General features: G+C 42.6%; 1 protein-coding gene across 2 annotated transcripts in view; it reads left to right on the top strand.

Moving 5' to 3' along the window:
- The window catches only part of DSCAM (DS cell adhesion molecule), a 399,852-nt gene that overhangs the window by 148,642 nt on the left and 227,109 nt on the right, over nucleotides 1-24,101 (top strand). For both annotated transcript variants that reach the window (XM_018552699.1, XM_018552700.1), the window contains exons 4-8: nucleotides 3,859-4,005; nucleotides 8,893-9,171; nucleotides 14,295-14,570; nucleotides 20,936-21,232; nucleotides 22,006-22,281. In XM_018552699.1, coding sequence (XP_018408201.1) covers nucleotides 3,859-4,005; nucleotides 8,893-9,171; nucleotides 14,295-14,570; nucleotides 20,936-21,232; nucleotides 22,006-22,281 — 1,275 coding nt within the window. The remainder of the gene's footprint in view (nucleotides 1-3,858; nucleotides 4,006-8,892; nucleotides 9,172-14,294; nucleotides 14,571-20,935; nucleotides 21,233-22,005; nucleotides 22,282-24,101) is intronic.

Raw genomic sequence — 24,101 nt, forward strand, 5'->3', positions numbered from 1 at the left:
GCAGCTGGGGGAATTCAGGACAAGAAATGTGCCCACAGACACTGGTCCTTTTTCAAGGACCTTGAAACCAAACAATTTGTACAGTATGGTTATTGGTTGTTGTTGTTGTTTATAAAATGTTATTTATATGGTTTTCTTTTGATAGAACACCGGCTTCTTAGGCAATCAAGAAGCAGGGCGACGAGTCTTGATCCGCCGCCTGACTTTCTGATAATCGGGGCACATGGCACCAGTATCGGTACTCTGTATCGGCAAATACCGGGAAAAAAATATTGTTACTCGTAACTTGATACCGAAAAAACGATAACGCCGCATCCCTAATACCCTTTATTGTGTATGTTTTAAAGAACTCCTGGTGTGAAGGAGTTTCCCACATGCTGCTTTAAAGCGATATCTTCTTTACATACTGCCTCTACACAACGGCTGCTTTCTTTGTATACGTCACACTCTGCTTTGACAAGATGGCTGCCTCCATTAAAAAGCCTCATTATTTTTCTACTAAAGCTGACTGGTTGCCATGGGCAACTGATCCAGATTCTGATAAATTCCTCTGTGTCTGCAGATGGTACCTCTAGCAGTGCAAAATCAGACTTGATTTATGATCCACGTACTTCATGTGTAGGTCATTAAAGCCCATTATTTCAGGCGCTCGTCTTGGATAATTTGGTAATAATAGATGTTTGCCGTTGGTCTATAAAACTCTACCTGGGAAGGTTGCAATATCTGCACAGGCTTCAAGAAATGGTGTAACTCAATATATATCAATGACAAGCCCTGTTTCCTTACAAATGACATAAATATATGCAGCTGATGCTTCAAAGAGGCAAAACAAAATATTATTTTCCATTTACAAAGCGGAAATTATTTTATTAACTGTACTGGGGGAATAGAGTGCATCCAGGGATTGGAACAGCAATGATAAAATGGCAGTTGTCATACTGAACACTACTAAATGCTGTTATGAAGTGTGAACCTTTCTTATCATTGGGGATCATTTTATGCAGGGCTGTCTCTATAATGAGGCAGCTGGAGTCAGTTTCCTCATAGGTCACGTAGAGGGGGCAGAAGGTGTGCTTGTCGCCCCCTTTCTGGCCAGAGCGTCCCAATTTGCTAAGCGCTCTTAGCAACCTGGGATGATCTGGCCGGCGTCCCACCCAGTTCTCTGATGTCACTGGTTGCCAGGAGCTGAGCAGAATGCTCTGGCTGGCGTCCTGCTCAGCTCCTGGCAACCAGGGACAGTGGAGACCTGGGTAGGATGCCAGACAGAGGTACAATCCCCCCCTCTCCGTAGGTGCACCACCAGACTCCCCCCACCCCTCCAGTAATGTGAGCCGCCAGACTCTACCCCCCCCCTCCTGGTAGCATGTGCCACCACCATCATTCTCCCTGGGTCTGCATCCCAATGGTGCACCACCAGCAACACCAGCATCCCCCGCCTCAGGAGGTGAATAGTGTTGGGATGCCCCTAATTTTAGGATGAATGTAACAGCAAACCTTTTTTGGTTTGGACTATAAAACGGTTAGACCCTTTGTCAAATATTCATTGCAGTCTCTATTATCTCTTCTGGGGAGATTCGCCCATCTGTTTCCCTGGGTGACCATTGACTGAGACAGAAAGTGAGGGAAAATCTTGAAATTTGGAGTCTGCACCAGGACAAGTAGTGAGGAAAAATCCTCCAGTGGGGACAACTGTTTCTGGGAATTCCGTTGGTAAGGATTTCCTCTCATTTCTTGTTGGGTCTACAGGATGGGAAAAAAAGGGAAATCTCCTCTGCAGGACACAGGCAGTAAAAAATATCCTGACGGGGATTTTAACCCGAAGTCTGCTTGCACATATGTGCATCTGCATAATTATGCACTTTTAACGTATTTTTGTAGTGCATTTACGCTTGTTTTTACATGTGTTGATAATAAATTGTAATGCATTTTTCATGCTGCTTCATCTTTGATTGAATTTTGTTTTGGCCATTGACAAGCAAGTGACACAATAGCAACAACATTGGTATGCCAAAATGTAATTTCTATAAACACACATTAGCACAGGGGTGGGAAACTCCGGCCCTCCAGCTGTTGTGGAACTACAAGTCCCATGAGGCATTGTAAGACTGACAGATACAGGCATGACTCCCAGAGGCAGAGGCATGTTGGGATTTGCAGTTAAAGCACAGCTAGAGGGCCCGAGTTTCCCACCCCTGAATTAGCACATGAAACAAAAATTGTGTGCTAAATAAATAAATAAGTTTCCATTTGTTTTTGTTTTGTTGAGTTCTGCTGGGTCACTGTCCCAGTCAACATAAACCTTGCGGGCGATGTCCCTCCAGGCCCGCTGCCACTTGCAACGATCCTTGTAATTGTGGTTTCTGGTCACTGTGTGGTTTCTTCAGCCGTATTAGTTCTTCCACATCAAGCATGGTATGGCCTCTTCGCCCCATCTTCCTATGCAGTCTGATGATAGAACATATTGCTTAGATGAGGAGACTGGTTATTATGGGCAAAAATGTGCTAAAACACACATAGATGCATTTTTCATGCAAGTCTAGAGGGCCAAAGTAAACTATTTAGCACCAAAAGAAGCATTGGCACCTTTTTTCAAGTTGCGTGGTAGACTTGTAAGCTGTGGAAAAATTTGGTTTGGTTCGGATATTTCGTTATTTCAGAATTTGGATCCGAAATTCAATTTGGTTCAGGTTTCGGATTCGGATGAAATCTGAATTTTCATTTTGGATAAGTTTACGAATATTCGTTGCGAATACCACAGAAAACCATATACAGATATTAATACTAAAGCTGAATCTCCTAGACCCGAATGGCATTCGGGATCCGAATTTCCAAATTGCAATGGGGAGCTCCCGAATGCCATTCGGGTCTGGGAGCCTCAGCTTTAGTAATATATGTACTGTATATGGCTCCCGCTCCCGAATGCAATTCGGAAATTTGGATCCCAAATGCCATTCAAATCTAGGAGCTTTAGCATCATATGTATATACTGAACACAATTTTTCATTATGGCAACATGGGAGCCATATGTTATATGGCTCCCATGTTGCCGTAATGAAAATTCGTGTTCAGAGCCATTCGGATGCATTAAACTGAAAAACACATCTGATTGGCCAGAAAAGTCACATGTCCCATTCAGTTTAGTTTTTGAACAAAATTCGGACAGGATCCAAAATTCGGAAATGAAAATTCAGATTCGGACACATTAGGATGCATTGGGATTCGGAAATTCGTATGTTTCCGAATGTCCGAATTTCATAAAATTTGTCCGAACTTTGATTTGGAATGAAACGAATCGCAAATGTCTATTGCATGGTAGCGCAACTCATAGATGTGAATGGGACATAGAAAATAATGGAATTCCTCTTCTGAATATGCCACAGGTGAACACAAATTTGGGATTACATACACTTTAATAACTTCTTGTAAATTGTCATCTATTTAAAGTGTTACTTTATGCGTAAAAATTGGAACACTTTAACAAAGGGTGCACAAGCCAAGGCTTTAACCGGAGCAGGTTCTGTTCAAAGGCGTATGGCTTACTGGGAGTGTAGTTTAAGGGTATTTCAAGGCTGACCTCTCCTTCCCCAAATGCTAGTTGCCTTGTAGTCACACTGATTCATTGGCAGAGGCTCTAACCCTGTTTTTTATTCTCTATCCTAAAACAAACTTTTGGCTGGAGTGTGACTTTAACATTATTAAACAAAATGCCATTCATTTCCTTTAAAGAAACCAGATTCATTGGAAAACTTTTTTTTAAACCTGACAGGTTTGCTGATTACATGTCACATATGAAATATTTGCCTTCAGGGAGGTAAGAAATTCTCCTGTAAGTAATCCTTCTGTTCTTCTTCTTTGCAGGATCTAGATTTCTCATTACATCATCGGGAGCCTTGTATATTACAGATGTACAGAATGAAGACGGATTAAATAATTACCGATGTACAACGCGGCACAAATATACGGGAGAAACGCGGCAGAGTAACAGCGCCAGACTGACTGTATCAGGTAGAGGAATTCTTCACCGTTGTCTATGGCAGCCTAACCTGGGGAGAAATGACCACAAGTGTTCTACCGACACTGACCAATTGGGTTTCAGTCCCCCTAGCTAAGATGTTTCTGGTTGCTGATTTTATGTTCTTCCTCTGTTTATTATCAAAGTGACCCTGTCACTAACTTTAGTTAATAAAACTGGAAGCAGCCTTTAAAAAAAGATGAATACACTGTCAGTACTCCTCTTTCAGGCAGGCTCTCTTCAAGAACTCCAGACACTGCTGCCATCTGACATTTGTGGGTGTGTCGGATGGTGCATTCCCCGTTGGGTGCAGTGGTTTCACCTGCCGACCCCCTACATCAGTACAGGAAACAGTAGTGACAACTGGGTTGACACAAAAATACACCTCATAGGTCTCCCCTGCACTTCTCCATCACCATGTGTACTATAAATACAAATTCTCAGGACTTTAATCATAGAAACCATATACCAGCACAAGTGCCTCCTCCAGTAATAATTTATTGTAAGGTCATCTCCTTGCGCGTGTAAAATATGCAGAAATTCCGAGCCCGGAAGCATTTCGGTTCCATTGAGTTTTTGCACATCTTTACGCAGCCCAGAAATACGACTCCATACGCAGCTATGTGTATGGAGCCATTTATTTGCATATGCTGCATATGGGAAAAGCGCTGTGTGCATCTATGCGTAAGGTATTATACAGCAGTGTGAATGAGGCCTTAGGCTGAAACGCCTAAGTTATTAGGCCTCATTCACACTGCTAAGAGCCGGCCTGTACAGATCCCTGCAGTGTGCACAGCCGTATGGGGCCGCTCCCGGGACGGACAGGTTATTTTCTATGGTAGTGTGGCCGTACGCCGCCATACGCTCACCTGAACTTCACATCCGTGCGGGTGTCCGAGCTCGGACGCAGACAGGATCCATCCTGTCTGACCCCCGCAGAGAAGAACATGCTACTGCGTGCAATCACACGCAGTACCTGTCCTTCCCGGGAACGGCCAGACACGCATGGATCTCTACAGGCTGGCTCTTAGCAGCGTGTATGAGGCCGTACTACAATCTTACAATAAATTATTGATGGAAGAGACACTTGAGCCGATATATGATTTCTGCTATCAGTGACAAAGGGGTTGTCAAGAAGAAGCAAAGGTCCCAACAGGGGACAATCTATCTGACACACCTGGAAACCCAAGCTGAGTTTGCACATCACTATCTACCTACAATGAAGATCTCCACCGAGTTCATATAGCAGCCAAACGACAGTTCATTCTGGTTTGCTTGGCTCAGTATGAATTGCAGTAAAAGAGCACATGAAGATTCAGCAAGAGTTACTTAAGCGAAATAGAAGTCTACATGGAAAAAGCTGAATACAGGAAACCGCATCTTAGAACAGATGTTATATATCCAAAAGGTAGTGTTCAGGGTCTGGTGCAAACATAAAGTCTTTTGATTTATAGAAAAGGCGGTGTTAGGATTTCTCCGGCTTAATGACATTGAGGCTTTATCGTTCACTGAGAAGATAACCACATATGAATTATTAATATTATTTATCGCAGATAGGGATTCATTTCCTCAGTGACCTAACTGGGATGGCTTTGGAGGTAATCATGCAGGTGGTTAACCAGAATCTCTGGAGCCACAATCACCTTAGATAACCCCCTCTTTACACACAGCATCTGTCTATACTACAATAAATAACGTCCCCGCATTCCAGGGATGAGCACAGCATGAGTCATAAAACATACAATCACATGTAGTTTCAATGGACACTCTGTCACTGTGTGTGAGATGTTCCAGTTGGTAGGAAAGTGTCCTTTTGTTCAGTTATGATAACAATGTAGCTGATCATGATGTTGGACCAGATGGCAAATATAATCTATTTATATGGTTGCCTTTAAGTGTTTTATTCCAGTCCTTTTTGGTCTGTTTTTACCAAAAAATACTCAGTTAATCACCTTTATACCAAAAATGGTGCCTTTTTTCTGACTTAAAGGAGAACTATGGGGTAAGTGTTTTTCCCCTTAGTTCTCCTAAGGGTCACAGGAGGACATATACTAGCATCCTCCCATGATCCAAAGCTCAGTATATCGCAATTTACAACTCGCGGTATACTGAGACTGCCGCAGCCGGGATGGATCCTGACATTACTGTCGAGATCCACCCAGCTGCGTGAGTGACAGCTGGCTCTGCCTATCTAGAGGCAGAGCCAGCTGTACCAGCCCCCTCCCCCGTCCGTTCCTCAACTCAGCACTGGAGGATCGGAGGGGGGAATCTCTGCAGGGAGCCGTGAGTGACAGTCACCGCTCTCTGTAGGGATAGATCGAGAAGTAAGTGAGCGAGCGACGGTATTTGTTCACTCACTTCCCGATCGACTGAGCCGACCTGTGACAGTCTCATTGTCACATGTCGGCTCGAACTATGAGGATGAGTGATTTTCACTCACCTCATAGTTCTCCTTTTAAAGGATTTGTAAAGGCATGACCCTAAAATACCCCTAAACCTCCCTCTCCCCTGTCCCATTATCATGTTCAGTATCTTGTTCCCATAGTGAGAATCCACATTTATTACTCCCTGCGACATCACTTTAAAATTTGCAAGGCGTAAGCATGGCCCCCAGAAATACATCTCCTAAGAGCCACTTCCCTATGCAGTGGATGGGCAGGCTCTTGGGAGTCAAGGCAGCAGCATTGCAATGCTGGGAAATAAATCAATGTAGAGGGACAGTGAGGGGAGGGGTATAGGTGACATATCTGTGATGGACAATGTCGCTTGGGATTTCAGAACAGGAACAGAGCTGGATTATCAGCCTAAACAGGAAGTTGAGAGCACACTAGATTTCTGACAAATCAACAGGTATTTCCCTGTACTTGCAGCATTTTTAAAGAGTTAAAACATGGAGAAATGTGAATATTTTTGGTCCCTGACATACACTTTAGGAAAATAGTTGTGGTCGTGTTTTTATCCATGTTAGGATCCACATAGACTGGGCGGATATTGTTCACACGGCACTAGTGCCACTAGATGGCAGTGAGGAGCATAGGCATTCCTGGGCTCCTCAGAGCCATATAGGAGTGTTCATGCTCTGCGAATGGCATCCCTCAGCTATACGCTGTGCGGAACATTTATAAAGCAGAACTTTAATTTTTTGTCAGATTAAATTTTGGTTCGTACTTAAACTCACCCAAATTTTAAACTGAGTCTGTGATAAAAAAAAACTGCTTGTCGGGATGATTACTTGATCCACAGATAGTCAGCGGAAATCACAGTACAGTAAACTCTCAGTTTTCCGCTATTCAACTATCCAGAATTCTCATCTAACCAGAACAAAAATCCCCTGTTTTGCTGATCTGCGACATGTATTATCCTGGAGATGATCGTGTGTCTATTTGTCTTAATTTGCTTTTAATGACTGCATTTCAATATTAATATGAAGTAAATACACAGTTTATGTTATGATATGGTATAGTATGGGGTATAGTATTAGTTAGACCTATTTTTAATAGTAACTCTCAAGCAACCAGAGAGTACATTTATCCAGAATCTACCAATCCCCATGGATGCGGGAATACGGGGAGTTTACTGTATATGCAAATCTTGACTTTTCCTGCATAATTTAGGCTTGGTCTTGTCTACTTCCCGTGCCTCTCTGCTGATTCTATAATGTGATGGACAGCCTTGTTGACCAATGGGGAGCAGGACGGAGTTCCGTCAAGCTTGACTTGTACAGTAAAAGCCAAGATATACATGTCAATCAGCAGCCTTTATCTCTGGATCTACTTTGATTCCTTTGACTATTAACTAGGGATGCACCAATACTGGTTTTTCGGTATCGAGTACGAGTACCGTTATTTTTTTTTCCGGCACTCGCAGATACCGATAGCGCTAGTCCCATTAAAGAAGCCAGGTGAGCTGGGCAACGTTTAAAGACTCACCACCCGGCTTTCCGATTAGCATGAAGGCCGTCTCCATGCTCCTTCTACACCAGGTGACAAGGGAGCATGAAGCCGGCTTTCTGGCCAATCAGGGAGTTCGGTGGGCGCGTAATGACTCATCGTCTAGCTTCCTAATTGGCCAGCTTCCTGACCAATCATTACACCCTGCCTGGCTTGTTGATTTGCCGGAAACCATGCTCCCAACGTGTGAAGACTCGCCACCCGGCTTTCCGATTAGCATGGAGCCGGCTTCCTGATTGTCCGGGAAGCCGGCTCCATGTAATGACACGCTCCCCGGGCTTCCTGATACCGGAAGTTCGGGTATCGTGTTAGGCATCGTACTCGCCCAAATACTCGGTATCGGCTCTGATACTAGTATCGGTATCGGTGCATCCCTACTATCAACTAATATTTTTTTCAGAATACCGGCAACGGTAGCTTTCACATTGAAGGTTTCCTTCGAGAGAAATGTGCATACTTTGTGTGGTTAACTAGTAATTTATGAATTAAAATCTAGTTTAGTATATATTGTAGTATTGTAAACTGGGGGTGCAGTAGTTTTTCTGCCCGAATGCATGAGAGAGATGACAACCCTAAGCCCCTTAGAGTGATATGAAGCCAGTGGGTGATTTGGGGTGCAGGGGCTGACCCTTTAGGAATTTGTAGAGATGGTCTTCTTTTGCAGTCTCATGTCTGAATCTTTTGGGTCTAATGGTTATACTGTATGTGGTTTTGGTATAACTGATAACATGGTGGAATCAGTAATATAAAAGCCACAGCATGTAGTCTTGGTAGAAATGATAACCTGGTATAAAAGCCCCCATAGTACATGCTGGTATCAGGCCCACAAAGCCCTAATGCATTTCTCATGTGGCCATTTCTTTAAAGGGCATCTGTACTGTTACCTAGATGGTCATAGTAACATTTCGGACCTGTTCATTTCATTTCCAGATCCAGTCAACTCTGCTCCAACGATTATTGATAAGTTTGAGCACCTGACAGTAATGGCAGGACAGAGAGTGGAGCTGCCATGTAAAGCCTCTGGATACCCGATACCCCACACCCGATGGCTGAAGGACAACGTCCAGCTTGAAATGGGCAGCAGGTTCCGGAACACAGTTGTAGGTTTGCTGATTGAAAACACCCGGCCGTCAGACTCTGGAACGTATATCTGTGAAGTGTGGAACAGCTACGGCAACGCAGAAGTAATTGGATCTCTTTATGTAAAACGTAAGTAAGAAAAAAACTTGTATCTTATGAAGAAAAACCGGGAGCAAGCGAAGGCTGCATATGTAATGGGTTAATGTGCCTATATATAGAAAAAATGTTTATAAAACCTTAACAGACGTTGATCAGTTTGTCCACATCGGGCATGTCTCTCTGTCATGTCTAGCAACACTTAAGAACACTTACAATATTGTTTACCTCTCATAGAGATCCCAGTATTCCCCCTGACAATATCTTCATCTGCTTTTCTCTCCAGAAGGATGGTGCCATCTTTGTTCAGACATCATTCAGGGTCAGCATCTAATTTCTTGAATGAGATGCTGGCTCAGAGATGAGACAGTCCTTATATACTGGTGCTTGCGCAGTTTATGGCTTAGTGCACAAACATTTGACATGGATCAGACTCCATCCATATATGCCACCTGAGGCCATAGAGCAATATAGCAGGGGGAGGGGGGGGAATGTTGCTAATAGTGCTTCTGGGGGGGCTTTGCTAATAGCGGTCGTCCGGGAAGGGGCTGCATGCTAATGCGGTGGCTATGTTACAGCCGTGCTGTCAGGCTCTCTGTCTGGTCCCGCTTACAGATTACAGAGCTTACAGATGTCACTGGTCACCAATGATGTCAATGAACTGGGCAGGATGCCGGACAGAGCATCACAGGTTGCCAAGAGCTCTTAGCAGTCTGGGACGCAGCGGCCGTCCTTTTGCTGCCCCCCAAATTATATGCCGCCTGCAGCGACTGCCTCAAGGTTTTTTGCTTTCAATAAGAAAGATAAGGTGCCCTTTAACCATTTAACCACTTGAGGATATGTCCTAAAAAAAACTTTAACAAAGTTTGTAGGTTGCAGTTCTTACATCCAGCTCTCCCCCTGCCACCCCTCCCCAGTATTCCTGACATGTTGACAGACACTCCTGCTGTGCATTGGAAAACACAATTGCAGCTGCTCCTGTTTAAAATGATGCTTGCATTCATTGTATTTACTACTTTATTCATATGTAGATCAAATGTGTGTCTTCATCTGCATCAGTGACACCACTTAAAGGAGAACTATGGGGTTAAGGCTTTTCCCCATAGTTCTCTTTAGGGTAACGGGAGGACACAAACTAGCGTCCTCCCGTAACCGTAGGCTCAGTATACAGCGAGCTGTAGCTCGCGGTATACTGAGACGCCGCATTTTACCGCGAGCAGCTGCTCGCGGTATACTGAGACGTCGCAGCTGAAGCGGATCCCAACAGCTGATCCCAACAGCTGTACTCGCCCCTCCCCCGTCCGTTCCGCCAGTCAGCGCTGACGGAGAAGGGAGGGGGTAATCCAGCCCCTCCCCTGTCACGGCAGAGAGCCGTGACAGGATCGAGAGGTGTGCCAACCCGGTATGTGTTCGCTCACCTCCCGATCTACTGAGCCGACCTGTGACAGTCTCATTGTCACAGGTCGGCTAGAACTATGAGGTGAGTGAAAAGCACTCACCTCATAGTTCTCCTTTAAACACTTAAAGTAACTTTACATGCTACATTTGTTTTTACATAAAATGTATTCCTATTGAACCCTCTATTAACCCTTAGTTAACCCTAACCAGCACTAAATAATGTCTTCCTCCCCATAGCTATTATTTTTCTGCTGATTTTTTTTTATATATATTTTTGTACCATTAATATATATATTTTTTTATTTTCTTTGTTTTGTTAACTTTTTCCATGCCGCATAATAGGCAAAGCTGAAAAAAAAACAAATTTCTTTCCATTTTAAATATTATTATTATTATTATACAGCGCCAACAGTTATTATATAGCGCCAACAGTTTGCGCAGAACTTTACAAAATAACTGTCCTGTTTTGTACCAGAATATTTTGTGTCATGTTAAAAACAACAAATTTAATTTAAGAATAAATGTAAATGTATACTTTATATTTACCAAAAAACAAATTTTTTAAAAAAATCAATGAATGGTTAGATCAGGGGTGGGGCACAGCTGGCACTCCAGCTTTCGTGGAACTACCAGTTCCATAAGGCATTGCAAGTCTTTGACTTGCTGAGACAGAGACATCATGGGATTTGTAGTTTCACCCCAGCTGAAGTGCCACAGTTCCCTACCACTGGGTTGGAGAATAAAATAATGTTTGCATGTATGTGTTATTTTGTTATCTTTTAATAAAGTTATCACCGAATAAAGAGGCGCATAGTGGAAACGTAAAAATTGCTCTGCGCCATAAGGAGTATACGGGTACTAGAGCCAAAGTGGTTACATTAGAAGGAGGATAAGTTCCCATTTAAGTATTGTATTTCAATTATTAGTTATGAGGCCTGAACTAAAGTGTGTGGCCACTGTGACTGACATGCTAAGTGGAACTAAACTGGAAAACAAAGAGAGCAGCAGGGTGGTGCCATCTGCTGAGGAGTGATAATCATATACAGATGTGCATTCAATTATCTCCATAGAATGACATTACCCGCGGCAACAAAACCAACTGGATCCACAAAGACTTCCACAATACAGGGATAGAAATGCTTTTGTGGCTTTTAGCTATAAAGACAGCCAGATTATTCTGAGATACCCAGTCCATTGTTTTATTGCCCAGGAATATATTAATAATGACTGCACACATACAATTTTGTTTACACTTTTTCTTATTAATATCTTATTTTTCTTCTGTTTAGTAGCATTGTATTATTTTGTACCTATATGTCCTCATTTTTCTGTGTGTGTACCACTACATAATTTCTGCAGAGCAGGCCTTTGCATTTGTTCAATTGTACTCTTGATGATTGAGTTACAGAAATCTTTCAACGCGTTTGCTTGAAAAAAAGTCACTGATCCAGTACTGATCGGCAACTCTGCCTCTGCTGCACCGAAGTCCTAAGTAATGCCCAATTATCTTCCTCTGGAATACAGAACACTTCCCCTCTGAAAGTGTCCTGAATGTCCAGGCAGGGGAGTAACTAGAAATCACAGGGACCCATAGCAAAATTTTGCTATGGGTCCCTGTGATTTCTAGTTACTCCCCTGCCTGGACATTCAGGACACTTTCAGAGGGGAAGTGTTCTGTATTCCAGAGGAAGAGAATTGGGCATTAATTAGGTTACGCCCCTTGCAGAGCCGTCCCGAGAGTGACCTTGCAGAGCCCACTATAGACTCTCTATGGAGGGCTCGGCAGGGTCTCAGATGGGCTGGTCACACCCCTGCACACCTCTTACCTGTCAGCCCCGATCCGCTGTCAGCCTCCTCCACAGCCGGGCCGCGCCTCCTCCACGGCCGCCGGGGCCCGGCCTCTTCCTCCTCCTCCACCGCCGCCGAGCCCCACCTCCTCCTTCGCTGCCACCACCCTTCTCCACTGCAAGGTGCTGACTGTCACTGACTCAGCAACGGCTGTGAGGTGGAATGCGCCACTGCACAGATCACTGACTGGTTGTCAGTGATCTGGACAGTGGTGGATTCCTCCTCACACCCACCCGCCAGTGACAGCCTGCAGCCAGTGATGCCATAGCGACCCAGGTGGCCCGCACAGCATCAGGGGGACCCCTTTGTTCCTTGTCCTGGCCGGGCCCCATAGTGGCCACCTGGGTCGCTATGGCGATAGTTTCGCCACTGTGTCCAGGTCACTGGGTGGAGGAGTTCTGTAGACCAGCACGGGGCTGACAACACTGCTTAGGATTTAAGTGCAGCAGAGGCAGAGTTGTTGGCCCAGAACAGAATGTTAGGAGTAGACTCGATTTACTGGCAGATCAACAGGTATATAAAGACATAAAATATGGGGGAATGCCCATGTATCTCATTTTTAAAACATTTTTGCTACAACATAGACTTTAAAGCTCATGTTGATCTTTTCTACTAATACTTTTTTGCAACTTTTCCGAATCTGATTTCCTGATTTTTTTATTTCTTGTGTTCTTCTGGCCCCACCCACTTTTTCCAATTCTGTTTGGTGCTATAGGTCAGGGGTAGGCTAACTCCCTGATACAGGTCATTTGCTGTAAGCCATTTGGACCACCCTAACCGGAATGCAGCTCACGAAGTATTGTACTTAGAAGGTTAACATAACAGCCAGATAAACCCCATCTTCAGAAGCAGCAATAGCACTTATTTCTTTCATAGCAGGTTCACTTTAAATACAGGGAACATACTTAATATTGGCGACTGTAAACCTTTTCAGTGTGTATGTTTTCCATAGGTTCCCCGAATGCACCTGAGGCGTTGTGCCATTATGGTGGCTGCCCTTTCTCTAGGGAGTGGAAAGAACAGATGTGTCTGGGTCTGTAATTATTCTCCAGATAGATCTGCACTAATACGTATACAATTAGGTCCCAGGGCCACAGACCTTGTTTACTTTCTTTTCTTTCTATGTCTCACTTTATTAACTCCTAGGGCTCATCCACACCATTATGCATACAATAATGCAGGTTGCAGGACATGCATTTTAGATGTCTGTGAAGGTTCTCATTCATCCAGGTCATGGTATATCTGTGTGTATATATATATATATATATATATATATATATAAACAACAGCTGCTCTTGAACATTTAACGAATTCTGCTGTTTTGCTGATACTCGCTCCATGGCTCCGAGCGCCAACAATCATCCCACGTTCAATCTTCATCTTCAGAAATCACTTCTACTGTGGTGGTAAACAACCTGCTTCCCTATTTATAATGGTCTGGCCCTCTAGCAACTTCGGCTCAAAATTATAGCTAATTTGCCTACAAACGTTAGGTGGTCATAATAATATGGCCACTCAGTATATAAACAGAGTGCCCCTTTAATTAAAAAAAATAGCATAAGCAATAGCCTGTAAAAGCGTCACACATTTTCGTAGGAACTTTTCCTCGCTGGCAGATTTTCAAAAACAGCCACCGGTCCCATCCTTGTCGGCACCGGCCGCTGTGTGCTTAGGCTGGCGCGTATCCGGAACATCCGTTTCTTCAGAGCCATGGCCAGTGTGCATAGTCTGGACACATGCTCACTTTAAAGGAGACCTCTTAAGTAACTTTATAACTCTGCATGAATTAATTAATTTAAAAAATGTCACAAAATACAACAGTATGATTTTCGCAAACGCTACTTTTTATTAGCAAAAGCAAAACAGGTTCCCATCAATGAACATTTTCTATTTTCTTTGCCGTTTTCCAGAACCCCTGAAGGTGGCAATCAGTCCGAGGAAGGTGAAGACCAGCGTCGGTAGTCAGGTGGCGTTGTCATGCAGCGCTACCGGTACAGATGACCCTGATATAACCTGGTACAGGAACGGTGATATTGTGATTGCTGGGAGCAATGTTAGAATAACTGGTATTAGTCATGAAACCCTCATAATGGATGCCGTGGCGAAAAGCGACAGCGGAGCTTACCAGTGCTTTGTGCGCAAAGATCGGATGTCAGCCCAGGATTATGCTCTGGTGGTGCTCGAAGGTGAGCCATTATAATCACGATTATGAATACTATTTATATCAGCCTGTTTGTCTGCCATCCGACTCATCGGCACAGGTCAGAGCTTCCATATAACCTGCTCTGACATTCCCAGTGACGGTAATCCTTCATGTAGACTTGAGAGGGTAGTCCTTTGACCAAGCATGACTTAAGGTTAGTTCTGTCAATGAAGAAGGAGGGGTGGATGAACAGTAGTGATTAGAACAGGTCTTCCCCGACAGCAGCCGGAAACATCTGGGAAAACGCAGATATGTGATCGACAATCATTTTCTTTAAAGTGTATCTCTGGGCAAAATCTTATTTTTTGGGCTTGGATAGAGTGGATATTGGGGAGAGTCACCCCTCTATTTGTACTGCACCGAGAAAGTGAGAAGGAATCCATAAGGATAAAAGCTGAGGGAAACTAATGTAATGGGGGACACTTGTTCCAGAGACAACTGTCTCAACTGTCATAGTTTTCCTAAGTTTGACATTGGACATCGGTGTTTCTTTGTAAGTAGCAAGTCCTTTAGAGATGCTTTTGCATTGCAGTCAAAAAAGGTCAAGTGCAGCCTTTTGCTGCATTTCGTGTTCAAACACATGCCTTTGAGCAGTGCTGTATTTTGCTGTATATAATGCAAAAAGCAGCATTTTACAACAACGCCCATGTAATAAAGCCCTTAGGGTGAGAGTGAGGTTTAGGGGTAGGGGATATGCTAATGCTAGAGGCCCTTTCAATAACAGAAGAGGTATTCTACTCACCTCTCCAGTAGTCCATGTGTCTTACCTCCCTTCCATTCCTGCACTGCAGCCTCTGTCAGTCTCTTTGGCATTAAACACTGAACCACGGCACAAGGCAGGTAACATTGGCATCCGTCACTCCCAAAGGTTTTAAATTCTTGAGAGATTGTAGATGAATAGTAAAGTAAATAGGACTTTTAAAGTATTAAATGCAGATCCAACGCACATTTTACAGTTAAAAGCAGATCAATTTTATTACAAAGAGTCATGAAAAGCATGAGATTTCATAGTACTTGCTTGCTCATTATTAGATGATATAATTTGAAACCCCCTTGCCTAAACCCACCATGCTATCCTTACGGAATATGTGATGGGAAGATAATAACACTTAAGCTGGCCATACACCTATAGATTTTCTTCAGATTTTCTATGGTCAGATGAAAAAAGTGCAACAGATTCCTTCATCTACGCTAAACTGTGTGGATGGAGGAATCTCCCGCTGGGCCAAGCTTCAGTATCTTGCTAGTCGGCCCCGCTGGCTGTCAAAAAACAATGCCTGCATCCAATCAGATTGTTCAGGTATTTTGACAGCCAGCGGGGCCGAATAGCAAGGTACGGAAGCTTGGCCCAGTGGGAGATTCCTCCATCCACACAGTTTAGTGTAGATGGAGGAATCTGTTGCCAGCTTTAGATCAATGCTCTAATTAATCAGACGACAGTAGGTGGTCAATGATCTAACATCATATAAGTGCATCATTTTATTGGATATATATATCCATGTAAGTTACGTCAAATAACATGTCTTGTATATGATATCATTGGCACATATCCAATAACAAGATGTATTTTTATATTATTATTATACAGGATTTATATAGCGCCAACAGTTTGCTCAGCGCTTTACAATATAAGGAAGGCATTACAATCAGAATACAATTCAAGACAAGATGGCCTGTGAGGGCTTACAATCTAAAAGGGAAGGGGAAGTTATACATGAGGAAGTTGCTGTGCGGGGATGAATTGTTTGAGAACGTGATGGTTGAGTGGTTAGGTTGAGGTGGAATAGGCTTCCCTGAAGAGATGAGTCTTAAGGGATCGCCTAAAGGCATTTAGAGTGGGAGATTGTCGGACAGGTTGGGGTAAAGAGTTCCATAGGATGGGAGAGACTCTAGTGAAGTCCTGGAGGCGAGCATGAGAGGAGTTGACGAGGGAGCTGGAAGCAGGAGGTCTTTTGAAGAGGGGAGGGGACGGTTAGGGTGATACTTTGAGACAAGGTTTGAGATATAGCCGGGGGCGGAGTTGTGGATGGCTTTGTAAGTCGTTGTTAATATTTTGAATTTTATCCTATGGGCTATTGGAAGCCAGTATGATTTGAGATCATTTGCCTCCTGTGTTCTACTGATGAAGAGAACTTTTGGCCTAACAAATGGCCTAAGAAAGTTGTTACATCTTCCCATTACATATTCTGATCAAACAGCTTGAATATCCTCTAATATGAATTGATGTTGCGTTATGATCTCTGTGAATATGATACTGTAAAGATAGGATGGTAAGTTTAGCTGAGAAGGTTTCAAACTATAGTATGATATCATGTAATGTGAGAGCAAGTATTATGTAATCTTTTAAACTGTAACCCTCAGGGGCAGGGCCCTCCTTACCATCTTGTCTTGAATTGTGTTGTAACTGTAATGTCTTCCTTATATTGTGACTATAAACCCTATATAATCATAATAATAATAATAGAGCAAAATTAAAGCTCTAAAGATGCTTTGTAATAAAATCAGTCTGATTTTAACTGTGATACCTGTGTTGGATCTGCATTCAGTACCCTAAATGTCGCTATTTCTTTATTGAACTCCAGAAAATGTAAAAATGAACTGCTCATTTTGGTCTATGGGCTAAAATAAAGAAAATATACTTGCCTGATCCTCAGCGCTGCGGCAGTCACCACTCGCCTCTCTCCCTTCCGCTCCGGTTGTCAAATGTCCCTAGGCATCCTCACACCTATTGCAGCTGCATTAGAGTTAATGACTTCACAGGTCCTTAGATTCGCAGTAGCTCAGGGAAAAAGAGGCTGTGGGGACCGGTCTAGCAACCAAGTGTGACCATGGATCAGGTGAGTATACCTTCCATATTTTAGCCCGTAGACCATAATGAACACTTAACCCTTGCAGTGTGAGGGTAGCCTTACTGCAAGGGTTAGGTTTTACATTTCCTGGAGTTGTTTAAAAATATTTCTTTCATATTTTGCAATCAATACATTATTCATTTTTAGTGCTTAAGAGACTGGCTGAGGCTGTAGTGCTGGAACCCAGGGGAGGTGAGTATAATGCCTCTTCTATTGCAGGGAACTGGCGGTTTTACTTGCTTCGAGACCTGACAGGGTCTCTTTAAGGATGGGTAGGTGGCCCTTATTTTTTGGATGTGATAAATAGTTTTTTCAGGTGTAGCACAAATGTAACACATGCAACAAAATAAAAAAAATGTGTATACCAACATTTCCAGCGCTGCAACACCTACGCCAAGAACAATTTTTTCAAAATGTCGGTCAAATTGCTCTTGGGTGTAGCACAGGTGATGGGTGCATCATCTGTGCTAAGAAGACATACAAAAATAATCAGTGCTGTTTATTTCAGGGAATTGTTATCATGCTGTATGCTCTCTGCACCGTGTGTTTATTCAGGAATTCCCCATTGCAGAGGACACAGTAATTACAAGATAACAGAGCAGCTGATGCCGCTGTTCACCCTGCAATTAGAATTCAGCTCTGTGCTCTTCAGGATTTCATCAGCTTCTGAAAAGGACACAAGGCAGCTTAGAGGGGAAATCTAAGCTTTGTAACAATCTGGTTTCCTTCTCCAATCAAAGTGAACCTGTCCTTTGTTCTTACTATTCAATATATTAGGTTCTCTTTACCATAAGCACTGTGTACTTGCCTAACTTGGATAACAAGCCCCTATGTGATATCATTCGGAGGTGACAGGCGCTCTTTAAGAGCCTGCCCTCCAATACAGAAGATACGGATACGGCACAGCATTGTGCTGGATCTTCTGTACAGCTCCGTTTGTGACAGCTGATATATTTTTTATATATATATATATATACACATACACACATACACACTATTCTGTGAGTAATTATCATATTTGTCATACGTTTTGCCAATGCCCAGTGGAAAAATCTTCTACATTTTTTTTTTACCAGAGAAAAGAAAAACCTATTGTGAGGTCATTTTAAGTCCCATTGACAAAGGAGAGGAAGCAATGAATAAAAAGGCCACCTACTAATTAGAGTCGGCCGCCATTCCCAGCATGGGCTGTTTCTACAGACAGAGGAGTTTACCTGACTAGGCCGTGTTGCCCTGGCAACAGTCTCCTGCCGCTCTGCAATCCTGAAGAGCATATTGATCATCTGTAATGATGTGAGGAAAGTGTGTGTGGGTTATCACAGGCTGTCAGCAGGAATCATTTGTGACATGCTCAGGCCCTGACAGAGGAAACAAATAACCGCCAACGCAAAATGCCCCTTATAGTAACAACGGAGAGGCAAATACGGGGGGGGAGGACAGGTAGTTTCTACATGTAAGGCCAGGTTTATATTTCAGTGCCCTTTCCATGGGTTGATTTTATAGCGCTGACCCGATGAGCACAAAACTGAATTATTAATTTTTAATTGTTGCTAAGGAACATGGCCCTAATTGGGTTTGTCTCATTGCATAGTTGTACCATATCTGCAGCTTGGTAGCAGTTAGTAATACATTAGACAATTTTGGATCAAACTTATGATCATTAATTTGGTCCATGAACTATAGTCAGGCTCCCACAGACTCATAAGGAGGGTGGTTTAGATGCATCAAGCAAGCTACGGGCTGCACAGGGTGCTCGGAGTCTCTAATTGGCAGTGGCTGACTGAAGTTGTTCCGTGGTAGGCTGGAAACTGGTACAACAGATATACTGGGGACCATTAAGTAACTTTTATAGCTTTGGAACACTATTAACAGATAGGAGCAGGCCACCTTAAGGCTGTGGATAACAAAAAGAATGGCGCATTTATGTGTAATTTAAGTCAATATTTAGACCAAATTTTTGTTTTGTTGTGTAGAGTGGGGAAAGGTTACTGTCTTTGCCCCTTTGCAGATGTTTTCCAATCACATCCTGTCCTAGAGATGTAACAGGAAGTGAAAGGAAATGTCTACAACATGAGGAGAATTGCCATCTTGTACAAATATTTGTCCCCATTGGAAGACATTCCCTCATCTCCTGTTCAGGTGGCAGCACGGTCATAAGGTTGGTATTTTTCCTGAAAAAAAGTGGCAGCCTTAAGAACCTCCTTTGTCACTGCAGCTTGGTTTTATGCTACAGTATAGGAGTTCTGGTACTTTTGTATTGCCTAACCTGGAATGCCCCTTAAGCTTTGCATATTATGAAAATCCATTAATAAATAAAGAAAGGGCTTTAATGCTAATTGTCCAAGCACCAAGGACAACCTGTGTAGCTTTTTGTTTTACAAGCCTGGTAAGTGCACTCGAACGAAGGTCGAGCTTCGGTCAAGTTCTACAAATGCGTATTTTCTACCATGTAAATGTCAACATGACCTGACAGCGACCCTGGAAGAGTGCCGTTTAGCGGCATTCACAATCTTGATAAAAGATGGACCCATGTTCCCTTAGTGCTGCGTATGTGAAATATCTGCATGCTTTCCATTGGATGGAATGTGTACGCTTCTAGCACTAAGAGTTTTTGTTCTTCCTTCCCTTCAAGTAACCATCTCTACCAGGAGAAAGACCCATGTAATTGTAATTCTTCCATGGCTGGCGATAAAGGCCCATGCCATGTGCAGAGAAAATACTCAACTGCTTCTGATGTGTCAATTCTTCTCTGGCCAAATGAGCGAGGTGCAACCCCTTTGCTGACCAAATGTCACTTGCCAGCCACGTAGCAATCTCTCGCTCATCCGGTCAGCAAGAATGGGACATTGTAATAGCAAGTAAGTATTTCTCTGCCGTAGTAAAGTGATCTGGTGGCTTGTGAATGCATCACAAGTATGACATGGAGCTTACATCCGTGGGGCAGGTCACAAAGAAGCTCCCCAAAGACATTGACTGGGCAAATAAGAAAGACTTGCTTACTTTCTCTTGTTTTCTATGAAAAAAAAGTCCTAAATGGAAACATTCCATTTAGAACTTCTCAGGAAGCCCTAAATGAACCATCAGGAAGCCCACCATGCTGAGCAATGACATGAAGAAAGTGCATGTAGACAGGAAGTGGTGGTCAAAAAGGCCCGCAAAGGTTAGCAACCATGAGATGCAACAAAGGATAAAATGGTATAAAACAAAACTAAAAAAAACAAAAACATGATAATTGTTTGTTATATATTCGGTTTTAGAAATTGAAAAGCCATTAATTTTGGGTTTTGATCTACTTTATTATTATGAAGCATTATTTTTTTTGTCTTGTTTTATCATATGTTATGTATACATTTGTATGTTTTGCAAAGATTGTTATGCATGTATTTTCTAGAAGGTTTACATTTCTGTGTTTGCCTAGTCAGATATGTATTCTCCTCTTAACAAGTGATTATGCAATACTCTCCAGTGCTTGAAATGTACGCTTTCTTGTCCTTCTTAGATGGAACACCAAAAATTAACTCTGCGTTCAGCGAGAAGGTGGTGAGCCCTGGCGAGCCTGTCTCCCTCATGTGTAACGTGAAAGGCACGCCTCTACCCACCATCACCTGGACCCTGGACGACGAGCCCATCATCAAGAATGGCAACCATCGCATCAGCCAGCTCATCACCTCTGACGGCAATGTTGTCAGTTATCTAAACATCACCAACACCCAGGTGCGGGACGGGGGAGTCTACCGCTGCACTGCCAATAATTCCGCGGGAGTCGTCCTGTACCAGGCTCGAATAAACGTAAGAGGTGCTTGTCAAATGAGCTCTTAAAAAAAAAAAAAATATTCAAAAACTGTATTACACATACATACATCATAATGTCATGTAAAGGGTACTGAATCCCTTATGGGGTTCTTCCATTGCAAACACTTAATTTTATCTCATTAACTCATAAAAAGTTTTTTTGGGGGGGAGGGGTTAAACATGTTCCTTGCAGCTGTGGCAAAAAGCGAGAGTCGCCAAAATAAAGACATAGTTTAGTAGAATGAATTCTGACAATACCATACATTCCCATAGTTATGGAGTTTTGGTTTTCCTTTTTTGGATCAACAGGATCCATGGATTTGATGGACCTTGATCTTTTTTGTAGCACTTTTTACTGTTTTGATTTGTTTTATATTCTACAAAATAGCAAAATATTTTTTATATCTTGTAAAGGTTAATGTTTGTGTTTTCACTCTGCATGTCCAGAGTTATCTTAGTAGTTTGTGTTTCACAGTGGTCAGGAAATCCTAGGTTTAATTAGGGTCATTTATTTAGCAGAGGTGAGGTCCGATTTGTACCTGGAAGTTATCAGGGAATGGTGGCAAATGTTATAATCTTCTTAGAGATTGTGTTTTTGTTTTTTAAAGGTAGCTTTACAGTTCCATTTTAAGCCATTTCTTTTTAAGGCCACCAGCCAGTTTTGATACACTTTTAGTAACACAAATGTTTACATGCCTCACCCATATCATCCACCTCTCCATTAGGTATTCATTCCTGCTTTCTAGAATCATATAGTGCTTTCTTGTGTTCTTCCAGGTCCAGCAAGCATTCGACCAATGAAAAATATTACAGCAATAGCAGGGCGGGACACATACATCCACTGTCGTGTGATTGGCTATCCATATTACTCCATAAAGTGGTATAAGAATTCCAACCTCATCCCGTTCAACCACCGACAAGTGGCATTTGAGAACAACGGAACGCTAAAGCTAACCGACGTACAGAAGGATGTGGATGAAGGGGAGTATACATGTAATGTCCTTGTCCAACCACAGTTGTCCACAAGCCAGAGCGTCTACGTTACAGTGAAAGGTAGCTTTTTCATTTTAATAAGCCTATAGCTTTCACCATACGCTAGTTATGAAGAGTAAAAGAGAATAAAGAATACTCGTCTTTAGGTGTCATGTATAGTCTATATGAGGGGTGGGCAAACTCAGGCCCTTCAGCTGTGGTGAAACTACAAATCCAATCATGCATCTGCCTCTGTGTGTCATGCCTCTAGCTGTTAGAATCTTTCAATGCTGCATGTGGCTTCTAGCTACACCACAGCTGGACGGCCTAAATTTCCTACCCCTGGTCTATATCATTTCACAATCAGCACTGCTGAGTGCAAACATGGGAATAAAATACAAGACCACCCCAATGAATCCCTTCTAATCAGAAGCTTCACCATTTGCATTCCGAACTTTGGTGCTTTTCAAACCTTGGAGTCTCCCAAATCTTCACAATGGGACACAGACAATTAAAAAAAAAAAAAAAAGTTTTTTTTTGTCTAGATCCAAATATTTTGGCTTTAGATGTAATTTATATATTTTGCTAGTTTTCTATTGTCTTTGTCCACAGGGCACCATACTAAGGCCACAAGATCTAAAAAGATGGAACAATATTTTACAATGTTCTAGTGGTGGGGTTTGGTTCCTTTGACCCTCTTGTTTGCTCCCACAAAAACAGTTCTCCACAGAAGTCATATTTTCTATCCCTTGCACTCACAACAAAGATGCCTGAGACAACTGTATGAACACCTGTAAAAAGTGCCTCTGTGGGTCCTGTATCTGAGCTATGGCATACTAGGGCCACTAGGGCATAAATAACTGGGCCTGTATCTGAGCTATGGCATACTAGGGCCACTAGGGCATAAATAACTGATTTGCCAGGTTTTGTTTTTGCATGAGGATTCATTTTCTTATTTTTTAAGTCTGTGATAGAATTGAGGATATGTAAATACCTTCTGTTTTAGAAAGCCAGTGCTGAACATTGGTGATAAGAAATACTTTAATTTTTGTAATATTTTGCACGCAATTACTCCCGGTCAGAGCAGAAGCTGATTACAGATGCCTAATTAAAAGATTTGCTCTGAAAGATGCAATCATAAACCTATTTCTTCAGGGACCTCTGCTTAATGTACTGCTATCTATTTTTAAAAGGGTGATAATCAGTTGTGCAGATTCAGGCAGCCATAGCAGGAAAGCCATACGTGGCATCACTGGTCACTGTCTCTGAAATGGTCTATCCCAGCATGCTGCAAGGCTGGACTGTTCTGAAACACAAAGCACAGGATGCTTTGTGTCATTCATCTTAATGGGAACTTGTCCAATGAGCAAAGTTCCAGAACTTCCTGGTAGAACAGAACTCCTCTTCCTGCATCATTGTGTCACCCTCATGAAGGGACCTTGCACGGTCCCTAAACTTTGGCATTCTAACTTACAGACTGTATTCTCCATTAAAGCAACTACTATTTTCTCTTTAACTAATTGAATGCTGGTGACCTATATCTACATACACTTCGGGCACCAGATCTGTTACTTACGGTCAGAGAGCTGCAAGGTGTGCAGCTAGTACGTATATCATTTCACACAGCCATTCGTCTGTGAATCTCTGTGAACATTTGTTCTGTGCAAATGAAGGCAAAAGCTAAGGTTCTTAGTATATTTTCTTTTCAGTTTGAATGTAAGATTTGAACAGTGCCACATTATTGCCACTAGGTGGAGCTGAAGAGGATAGGAAAAAAAGTAGTTCTCCAGTTCCATCTAGTGGCCATAAAATGGTATTTTTCGAATATTACATTTGACCTGAAGTACTGAGTGTGTTTATTTTTGCACAGAACGAACATTCACAGAGATTTGCAGGGTGAA

This window comes from Nanorana parkeri, unplaced genomic scaffold (genome assembly GCF_000935625.1).
Source record: "Nanorana parkeri isolate BGI_ZX_2015 unplaced genomic scaffold, ASM93562v1 scaffold95, whole genome shotgun sequence".
Taxonomy (NCBI): Eukaryota; Metazoa; Chordata; class Amphibia; order Anura; family Dicroglossidae; genus Nanorana; species Nanorana parkeri.